This window comes from Dipteris shenzhenensis, chromosome 10 (assembly GCF_047967505.1).
Source record: "Dipteris shenzhenensis isolate YYH24624 ecotype China chromosome 10, Dip_SZ_1.0, whole genome shotgun sequence".
NCBI classification, from domain to species: domain Eukaryota; kingdom Viridiplantae; phylum Streptophyta; class Polypodiopsida; order Gleicheniales; family Dipteridaceae; genus Dipteris; species Dipteris shenzhenensis.
Window position 1 is genome coordinate 23,141,932 of NC_141605.1, and position 11,327 is coordinate 23,153,258.

General features: G+C 46.2%; 1 protein-coding gene across 1 annotated transcript; it reads left to right on the forward strand.

Annotated features, from left to right (window-relative positions):
- The first annotated feature begins 2,062 nt into the window (after positions 1-2,062).
- LOC147897572 (uncharacterized) lies at positions 2,063-4,510 on the forward strand. Its single transcript, XM_087380390.1, has one exon. The coding sequence runs from the start codon at positions 3,066-3,068 to the stop codon at positions 4,002-4,004; it is 939 nt and encodes a 312-aa protein (XP_087236516.1). The 5' UTR covers positions 2,063-3,065; the 3' UTR covers positions 4,005-4,510.
- The last annotated feature ends 6,817 nt before the right edge of the window (positions 4,511-11,327 follow it).

Sequence of the window (11,327 nt, forward strand, 5' to 3'; positions counted from 1 at the left end):
CTTGAAATTTTGACGGCTACTTGGTGGCATACTCTGCATCTTGCACCTAGTCATATTCCAAGCCAAACAAACCGAAGGTGTTGCATCATCCTAGGAAAACCTCAGATGGTGCAAGGTTGTTCCATGACAAGGATACTCACCCTAATGCTATCATTGAATCTACAAATGTAGTAGGCTAAAGGGTGGCATACTCTGCATCTTACACCCACCTTTATGCTATCATGAAATCTCGAAATGTGATAGGTTACTTGGTGGAATATTGTGCATCTGTGCACGCAATGGTCATATTATTCCAAGCCGAGAAAACTTGAGATGTACATGGATGACCGAACAGACGAGAAGTAAATGGTAGGTGCATGAGAGTGAGGCTCATTCTAGCCATGGTTAGAGATGTTGAGGGTGGGAGGCAAGGCAAAGGTACATGAATGAGAAAGAAAGGAAGGGGGAGAGGGTTATGAATCCACCGAAAGAAATTTGGATAGAGGATAGTTTTCATGGAGCGGTTCAAGATTGAAAAGAGAGCAAGACCTTAAATGGGTTGGTCGCCACGGCAACGTTAGTGAAAGGGCTAAAAATTTGAAGTCGTGCTACCAACAAGCAAAGCTTGGAATTTGATAGTACGAGCGTACTATACGTGCAGGCCAAATCTAAGTAAAGACTTTTCTTCTTATTCTTCTTCACAATTTTTGCAAAGGATCGTGATTCGTCTCCCCACCTAAATTAATATCAACATCTTTCCAGCCTGGTCCTCTGGTCCCATTGCCAATTTCGGTTCCCACCCACCCTCTCCATAATTCCAATTACCTCTCCTCCCTTTCATTCCTTATCACATGCTCCTGCTTTGCTTTCATCTACTTTGTCCACTCCAACTACCTCTCGGCTTTGCTGATTCCACTCCCGATAAGATAAAGGTGGATCATGAGCCAATTTTGCAGCCTTGCGTCTCTGAAGAAACTTTCACGCTGTACAGGAATGCCACTTTGAACTGTTGCGCGGTAAAGTTTGATGTATTAAAAGGAATAATTACAATTCACCTTCCCGTGTGGAGGTACTATCTTAAACCCACAGCCTTGACAACGCACTACAAGCTTCATGTAATGGAGGCTGAATTTCATTACTGCAGCCTCCATGTTTGTCTGTTCTTCCAGACGTTTTCGATCACTACTAAGTCTAAACTCACTGATTGATCTTGCTTCCATACTAAGATCCATATTGATCGTGGATCCGTCCTCCAATTATCAGCGATTGCTTTGATCCGTTGCCTAAGCTTTGTCGATAGGCATTAGGTGAAAATCAACCCCAACGCAAGCTTTGTCGGTAGGAATTACGTGAAAACCAACCCCACTGCAAGCTTTGTATGATCATGTACAGCCTTAGACTTCTTTGACTAAGTCCAGCTCTGATCTACATAAAGTTAGGTGAAGACCACCTCAAGCACATCGCCCCCACAATCAATTAGATTACGACGTAAGAACCTTATCAAACAACTACGTTAAATCCAGCCGAACAAGGAACAGAGAAAGCCGAATCCGAAGCAAAATCGATTGCTATGTTATTTTGCTCGATTGCATCACCTAAAAAACCAGACAGTGCCTACAGCTTTGTTGATTCCACATTCGGTGTAAATACCAGCCCACAGAAATAGTTTAATATACATGAGAATGAAAACGAAACTAGGCCCTCTGCCTCGGTTTTGTCGACTCCAGCTATGCACATCACAATAATTGGATGATAGATGGACCCGGAGCCCAACACGGTGAGCACCCACTGTTTGTTGGTGTGTTGATGAATCTACCTTCATCTTCACAATTACGATGCGCTGCCGGCACAAGTAAATGTGTAGATGCCAAGCTCCACCACCTCCATGGGTGCCAACTACAGAAAACACCTGTTGTCAGCGCACGATCAGCTGGAGGACCACAATCCTCAACAGGGACCGGGCAATGGGAGGGGCTGGTTGGCAGTTGTAAGTTGTAAACTTGCGATGAACTTGTGCTTTTCTACAAACATCGATGATCGCAGTTGGCAGTTGACATGAATCCGGAGACTCCTGCAGGCTCTTTTAATAGTAGAATATGGGAGCTACATGCAGCTCCCGACTCCCCAGCAAACATCCACCAGTGGCCATACTCCGTCCCTCTTTATGCGTGCATCCCACGAGCAATGGATTATGGATTCACAGCTGGGAGGCTGATGCCAGGGGCCTAACAGTTCAACTGTGAGCTCTTCCACCAACATATTGTAGCTGGCACTCCTCAAATCCTGCGTTCTCCATAGCCTGGATATGCCTCGTCATACCTTGTCACGTTCGTAGCCTTCCATCTTCTTCTCCTGCCGATCTCCTGCCTCCTCTTCTTGCTTCATCCCTTCACTCCCTCCTCCAGCCTTCAATCTTCTTCTTAACCATCTCCCCTCCCTGTCTCCTCTTCCTCCCCTTGTACCCTTCCCAAGAGCTGCTTTGCTCCTCTCCCACCCCGCACTCTGCTTGGCAGTGCTTGCGTACTCCACCTGCCCGTGCTCCCTGTACCTTACCTGTCTTGCACATTGCTCTCTTCGTATCTTGTGTGGAGCACGCTCATATCCAGCGAGCCCACCTTCGTATCTTCCTCTCTTAAAATTGCTGCCCGTATCTTGTCTGGTGCACGCTGTTGTGCTGGTATCCTAAGAGCCCAGTTGCTTAACTTCCTCCCGCGAGTGCCCTCTCGTGACCTGCCTCTACTCCCTTCTAATTCTTTGTCCAAGAGGGCAAGCTTAGTGGTTAACCAAGATGGCATTCCGACGCTCCTCGCGCATTCGGCAGTCCCCTCTCCCTGTTAGAAGTACTCGTTTTACTGCATTCTCTCCGGGTCACCGTGCTTGCTCTGATCATTTAAGCGCCCAAGCCAACGAAAGATGACCGCCCATATAGACAGGTTCCTGCAGTCTGCCTGCCTCAAGTTATCGAGGCATGGGTTCCTCGCGCAATTCTGCCTGTCATTATATTTGTTAAGCCCGTTGTCTTAACTGGTAACGAATGACTCCGAAGGCGACCAATTCTCAGGCTTTTGCATTTGGATCAATCAAAGATGCTGAGTACGTCCGACCCTTCCTGCCGTGCTGAATTCGAACTGCAGATGCCAGGCATGCCGATCGCGAAAAGCATGACGCAGAACATGGTAACATGCGTGTATCAAACTAAGCTGGCAGGATTGTGCCGACATGTGACGGTCACTTGGGTGAAAAACGTAATGGGTCAAGGCCTCTGTGTGACAGTGGACGATCCATCTTGCCAGTACACTTGCAAGGTCCAAATGAAGCCTTGGTACTTCTGGAGAAAGCAGGGAGTGAAAAGTTTTGAGGTTTGTGGCAGCAAGGTGGAGGTGTTCTGGGATCTGTCATCTGCGAAGTACGTGTGCGGACCGGAGCCTCAGCAAGGATTCTATGTGGCGGTTGTGTCCAACGAGGAGGTGGTCCTGCTGCTGGGGGACAAATGCAAGGAGGCCTACAAGAAATCGAAGGCCAAACCGTCCATGATCGAGGCGACTCTAGTGTCACGGAAGGAGCATGTTTTTGGGAAGAAATACTTCTCCACCAAAGCCCAGTTTGATGAGTCAGGCAAAGCTCATGATATCGTGATCGAATGTCAGACGAATGCTCCCAAAGAGCCTTATCTGTCCATCAGGGTAGACAGGCAGCTCGTGGTGCAGGTGAAGAGATTGGCGTGGAAATTCAGGGGAAACCAGACGCTGTTCGTGGATGGAGTACCGGTGGAAGTTTTCTGGGATGTGCACAATTGGCTCTTCAAGCCGGGTGTAGGCAATGGCATTTTCATTTTCCAGACGTGCGTTGCCTCGGAGAAGCCTCTCGGCAGCAAGGATACTGCAGATGTACTGAAATGGTCTGGAGATCTTAACGGGAGGATTTCTGTGATGAAATTGGCTGGATCTCGCAGTGTGAAATCTGCCAAGGAAATGACAAGCTTCAAGGGGTTCTCCCTGATGCTACATGCATGGAAGAGCGAGTAGGATGCCGGATTGGCAAAGACCGTCCGCCCTCTGTGTACATATCGCTGTCTTGAGAGTATTATCTCCTTGTTTGCTGTACGCGTCTACTTGCTCCATTGCCATTCATTAGAGCTCCCTCTTTCTCAGGGAGTCTCTTCTAATGAATAAGTTGTTTCCTTCGACAATACAATTTTGGCAAATCGACTGACAGCTCGAGAGAATAACCCTCCTCATACTGTCTCAGCTGCTGTCAAAGCAGCAGACGGACTGCCATTTCTATGATGGAGGGGAAGCTGATTCAGCTAGCAACGTTGCCTGTTTTTCCTTTTAGCTTGGTTTTTGATTGTCCGATCACCGATCACTGGTTTCAAACCACAATATTCAAGGTGGTGTGTAGTGCCATCGGAGGCTTCTATCCTCCTTCTCCCTTTGTAAAGTGTTTACGCATTGTTTAATTGTCAACAGATCTGACATAGAGGGACGACGAGGGGACGACACCCACAATCACAACTTGTAAGCTTATGAAATGCCCGTTCTACATTGAAGTAAATGTTGCCTTCCTGCAGGTAAAACCATTGTTGTTACCGCTTTGGATGGTATATGCGTAACTGTGCTATCATTTTTGATACGCAAGCGCATTTATACGCAGTGCTCATACAGTTTCTTGGGGTGGAAGGGGCTCGTTATGCTGCAAAAATGCAGGCAGAGATGGCCAATCCCCGATTACTATATCGCTTTGTGTGTGTTCAATGGGCTTTGCAATCCCGTGTATGTTGAAGAATTGAGTTTGATACCTGCAACAAGGATTTTGTGCAACGATTATATAAGGTCCCTCGTTTGAGCATGACACGAGGTCTTCGCACCGTGCATTTGGTGCTTACTTGTGAGAAATAGGAAACATCAACATATTAGTGAAGAATAGGGGAATGGGCCGGAAGAGCACTTTCCTCCTAAGGTCCCATTCTAAGCACTTTCCTCCCCATCAAGTGCTTCTCTTGTCCATTCTCCCACATGTAGGACTTTGAGGGAGGGTTTCAATGCTTACCTTGGGTGAAATTTTTAATTATGGATGATGATTTAGGTACTAGGTATGTCCACATCTCTTCTCTTATCTCCTGTGTGCCACGTGGCCCCCCTCGTCTTACAGGAGAGAATTCTACCGGTTTGGAATGTAGGCGTGCCTCCAACAACGAAATTATTGGAGAGAATTCAAATGCACGTGCCAAGCTAGAGTACAGACCTCGAAAGAGGAAGAAAGAGAGCAGCAATTCAGAGATAGGGAGAAGAAGAAGCAGTCGAAAGAGAGAGAGAAGGAACAACAAATTTCGTTGGGAACAACATATGTGAGTGCAGCAGGTGTGACACCTTCTCACACAATTTTGTACTCCAATGGTTTTCACTTCTCTCCTGTTGCATTGAGCCAACGGACCGCTTGCATGCAACGAAAGCTTTTGACGCTTGGATAGGTAGAAGTTGCTAGAGATATTACGACACTTCAAGATGATCGATGCCGTGCATATAAGGATTCCTTACAAACGATGTGACGGGAGTTCATGAGTGGCCTGGAAGAGGTTAGAAAGGGTAGAGGAGAGTCGTTCGCAGAGGAAGTGCAACCTGATGTGAGTAGTGAGAGACGCTATGCGTGGGAGCGTGCAGAGGCGGTGCTTCACCAATCAACATACATTTCTCCACCACCACCATCAAGTCTTCTGGGTTGAAGGTGACGGTGCAACGGCTCACATCCCTTCCCCATGAGTCTCTGGGCTAAGTCCCAATTGTCTGGGCAAAGGGCTCCAACTGTGTAGTTCATGTACTCCTCTGAGTACTAAGCTATGATAGCAGGCGTGATCAACAGGAGAGACCATATTCTCCTCTCCGGTGGCAGGATTTCTATCGAGGGGAAGCTGCTTCACCGCAAAGTACGCAGTAAGCTCGGGGCTGTGAGACGTTCCTCAGCTGAAGCTATTTACAAATGCGCCTCCCTCAGCCGTAGGTTGCTGTTTGGTTGAGCTTGGATTTGGACGCGGGTGTCAAGCACCTCCTACCATCCAGCTCCCCGTTTTGGAGTCGAAAACCCCAAAGTAACGGAGATCACCGTAACTCGGAACCTATAAAAGCGAATCCCAAACATGAGAAACTAGCTGTCCATCCAATGATGGCAACAAATGGATGAAGCTCAACTGGACTTCCAAAGGGAATGAGAAAAAATGAAGATGGCCCAGGTAGCACTCAAAAAAGCAATCGAAGTAGCCAATTCCAAGACTGCAGCTGCTAAAACGGAGGCTCAACGTTTGAAATCCTTGCTCATGCCCTGCAAGATGTCACGCCTGACGTCGCCTGCACATTTCATGGAAAACAACCTGAATGGTACAGAAGGGAGGCCTCCAAGAGAGCTGTCCAGGTATTGTCTGCAGGGAGAAAGCCTCTCCCCAGCACAAGCAATTGGATGCCGATGTGTTGTGTCACAACACCAAGTACCTCCCTCGCTTCACTGAGTCTATTGTGCAGTCTGTTTCGCAGACTTGAGGAGAGCTCCTAATCCACCATGCAGCCAAAGATAAACGGTGGTGGACAACGTAGGTAAACATTTGAGGAGCTGAATGGAATTGTGTGAGACGACAACTGTAGCTGCACAATCTCAAGAGTCGCAGCAGAATAAAGCCAATATTGTTGCCGTTTTTTACAAATGCCTCATAGATCAATGAACCAACCTCAAACGTGATCGAAAAGAGATTTGATTAGACCACAAGTTCAAAAAATCAAGGGCTTCCAATTGCATGAGAGAGGCTCTCCAAGATCGTCAAGCATCAGGTTATCAGCCTGCAACAATCAGATCCTTTGAAAGAGGAGTACGATGGTGAAGAATTCCTAGGATCCTTACGGTGATTTTGTAGCATCGATCAAGGAGATGATTATGGCCAACAATTTGAGAGCTTACACGGAGTCCGAGGATCTCTTTCGTTGTTACCTTGAGCTCAATGCTCTAATGAACTCAATGCTCCAAAGCATCCTTATTGTCAAGACTTCAAATTTGCTTGCATGCATGGATTCTCTATATCTCTAAAGGAGAGGGGGGCCATGTGGCGCATGGGGGAGAACGCTTCCTTGCTCGCTAAGGCACTCCACATGGCATCTCCATGCAAAGGAGTCTGTTACGCTTTGGAATCTAGGAGCAACAAAATTATGGTTTGGAATGTAGGCGTGCCTGCGACAATGAAATTGTAGGAGAGAATTGAAATGCATGCTTCAAGCTAGAGTACAGACTCCCAAAAGAGGAAGAAAGAGAGCAACAATCCAGAGATCGGGAGAAGAAGAAGCAGTTGAAAGAGAAGGAGAAGGAACAACAAATTTCATTGAGAACAGCATACGTGAGTGCAGCAGGTGCAACACCTTGTTGGTATATGTGCAATGCCCACCTTTCATATGTAACCACCAATGTTCCATAGTGCTCTTTTGTAAGGCCCCCATTATGAGGAGAAGCCATGGTGTGAGCAGGACATTGGTAGGATCCTAGTTTTGACACTATATGAGGTCTCATGGTGACCGTTGAGATGGTAGAAGGATCAATGTACTCTTGGGGGTTCGGGGGCAATGCCCCCAATCTTGGGGTCTGGAGGCAACGCCCCCAACAGTGGGGTCCGAGGCCTACGTTGCATGCGCACGATCATTCACATGTGAATTTGCCCTCACATGCGTGATTGATGGTCGATGGTCAATGGTCTTTGGCCAATGGTGAAAGTCAAGCAACATGTGCCACCGTCCTCACACTTAGTCACACACTGTGCTAAGTCAATATGCCTGTGCCACCACCAGCCCACCATTGTGGTGAAATTGGTCTACTACAAGGGCTATATACGGAGGCCACTTCTCAAGCCTCAGCATCGAATGCCAATACCCCTACCTCCAGTCCTTCTCCATCCAGAGTCTGTCTAGATTGCCATCGAAGCTCTACTGGAGAGCAGACAGGTGGACAGCCCCATCAGTTGTATTTGATACGAAATTTTTATTCAGCTCTATTTTGTCTATCATCTTGTTATTGTCCTATCGTTGTTGTCAAACGATCTCTCCGCTGCATGTATTTCTACACTTCTCACATGATTTTTATACTCCAAAGGTTTTCATTTCTCTCCTGCTGCATTGAGCTAGCAGACCGCTTGCATGCAACGAAAGCATTTGACACTTAGGTAGGTAGAAGTTGCTAGACATATTACGACACTTCAAGCTGATCTATGCCCTCCATATAAGGATTCCTAGCACACGATGTGGCAACACTAAGGAAAAAAGGAGTGGAGTTCACGACAGGCCTCAAAGAGGTTAGACAGATTAGAGGAGAGTCATTCGCAGAGGAAGTGCAACCTGATGTGAGTAGTGAGAGACGCGATGCATGGGAGCATGCAGAGGCGGTGCTTATCATTCAAAGGAAGCATGAGTTCACCAATCAATAGACATTTCTCCACCACCACCATCAAGTCTTTTGGGTTGAAGATGATGGCACAACGGCTCACATCCCTTCCCCATGAGTCTCTGGGCTAAGTCCCAATTGTTGGGGCAAAGTCCAGCTGTGTAGTTCTCCTCTAGGAGTACTAAGCTATGAAAGCAAGTGTGGCAAACAAGAGAGACCATATTCTCCTCTCCAATGGCAGGATTTCTCCTCTCCGATGGCAGGATTTCTACCTAGGGGGAGCCGCTTCACTGCATAGTACACAGTAAGCTCGGGGCTGTGAGGTGTTCCTCCACTGAAGCTATTTACAAATGCGCCTCCCTCAGCTGCAGGTTGTTGCTTGGTTGAGCTTGGATTTGGACGCAAGTGTCAAGCACCTCCTACCATCTTGCTCCCCATTTTGGAGTCAAAAACCCCAAAGTAACAGAGATCACCCTAACTCGGAACCTGTAAAAGCGAATCCCAAACATGAGAAACTAGCTATCCATCCAAGGATGACAACAAATGCATGAAGCTCAACGAGACTTCCAAAGGGAATGAGAAAAAATGAAGATGGCCCAGGTAGCAGGCAAAAGAGAAATTGAAGTAGCCAATTCCAAGACTACAGCCTGCTAAAGCCAGAGGCCCACCATTTGAAATCCTTGCTCATGCCTTGCAAGATGTCACACCTGACGTCACCTGCACATTTCATGGAAAACAACCTAAATGGTACAGAAGGGCGGCCTCCAAGAGAGCTGTCCAAGTATTGTCTGTAGGGAGAAAGCCTCTCCCCAGCACAAGCAATTGGATGCCAATGTGTTGTGTCACAACACCAAGTACTTCCCTCATGGCATTCCCATGTGGCCCCTATATCCACCTTCTAAAATGGAATATATTTTTAAGCAACATAGATGATGTGGTGTGGGTTGACCTAAGTGGAGTTGGCTTAATGCTACAAGCTATGTGTTCGATACTTTTTTGCCAACTATACTCCATTGAGGTTGAGTTATAAACTGAGTTAGGATTTCCTTTAAGGTGTCCATGTTGGATCATGAGTTAAGGTTTCTTTTAACTAATAAAGAGAGAGAGAGAGAGAGAGAGAGAGAGAGAGAGAGAGAGAGAGAGAGAGAGATTTCTTGAAAAAAAATCTTTGCATGTTGTATTGTAGGGACTCCCATCCGATTCATCTCATTACACGAGGTTGGTCCTCCTTTGTGTGTGTGTGTGTGTGTGTGTGTGTGTGTGTGTGAAACAGAGCATGTGTGCACAAATGCACATGTACACATATACAGAGATATATAGAGCTATATGTGTGTGTGTGTATATATATATATATATAGATAGATAGAAGAGAGAGAGAGAGAGAGAGAGAGAGAGAGAGAGAGAGAGAGAGAGAGGAGGAATGAGACGTATATAGTTGTGTTTATTATAGGAGATGGTCGGACGTGCTTCAAATTCAGTACATTGTGAGAGGGCAAGAAGATTGCACTTAACACATAGGGCACACTATGATTTTGCAAGACAAAGAACCATGTGCGAAATACAAGCTAATGGGATTCAAAATTTAAGTGGAAGGATGCAATTGGATGCAACTAGGGCTCAAAGGCATTGCCATGCAAGATAGCACAGTTTCGCCAACATTGCTATAGTTTTCCATGGTGCAATGGGTTGCCTCTCTATTCTACGTCAATTTCCTGTATGAGATGATATAGGGCACCCATCTATGCTTCCATTGGTATTTTGTGCTCCTACTATTCACTCACTTGGACCTATGAACTAGTTATGTAGTTTTTGTTATGCCCAATTATGGAAACAAGAAACAAGAACATATATGCAACAAGCAGTGGGAAAACATTGTTGTGATGATTGGCATGTGTCATTGTTGCCTTTACAAGAACCACTTGAGATTTTGAAAGTTTTATTGCATGGGAATGACGCTACAAGCAGATCATTCAAGAAAAACATAAGAGCATAAAATAGTGTGATGGCTTTTGTCTCATTATGTGCCCAAATTGATGGGATGTTTTCTAGGGATAGAGGTGTACATAACTTTTGGGTCCATGGTAGTGTGTATCATCATGTGGGTAGTTTGCTACCTAATGATACTAGGTAGGAGATTCCACGTTTCACACAGTTATATGTATATGACATAGAGCATGAGTTGCAGAACCGCTTGGATGGGATGCCTGGTTTGGATCCAATGATTTTGGAATCCTTGCAGAGAATGATACATGCATGCAATCCTTATGCCAACACATTGGTAGCTATGGGGAAAATGCTAAGAAGAAATCCACATGCAGACTTAAGGATGGTTATTTGTGAGAGTCGTGCAACCTCCAGACAATATTTGGTTCCCACGGCTAGTGAGGTTGCCGCTATCATGCAAGGACAAGGGAATCATCTTGATGTTGGTAATAGGGACATCCAGAGTTTAAGCCGCAATGGCCGAGAACATCTAACTTGCATCAATCATACATGCCGCTCATGTGTGTTCTTTTGTTTCCTCTAGGGGAGGATGGATGGCATGTATGTATCCCATATGATGATGATCCTGGTCATCACGGGGTACAAAGACAGAAGTACATGATGCAAAGGCAATACTACACTTATCGTTTGCAAGTGAGGTCGGATACAATGCGTGCCTTCTGCACAGGGGAAGATTACTACTGCAGTACATGGTTGATGCATACAGTAGTATGAAGGAATCGAGATTGCTATGGATACGTAATAATCAAGCATGTTGGCAAGTAGAAGTTTACCAAGGATTGATGGGCATGGTAAATGCAGTTGATGGGGCAAACACCTTATTTGGATCTACTGCAGGGCGCATGGTTGTGTTGCCATCTTCTTTTACGGGAGGACCCCGATATATGTGTCGGTTGTATCAAGATGCTATGGAAATTGTACGGAAAAGGGGTAAACCA

What these genes read in the sequence shown, in the direction of transcription:
- LOC147897572 (XM_087380390.1), top strand. Translation starts at nt 3,066, where the DNA reads ATGCTGAGTACGTCCGACCCTTCCTGCCGTGCTGAATTCGAACTGCAG.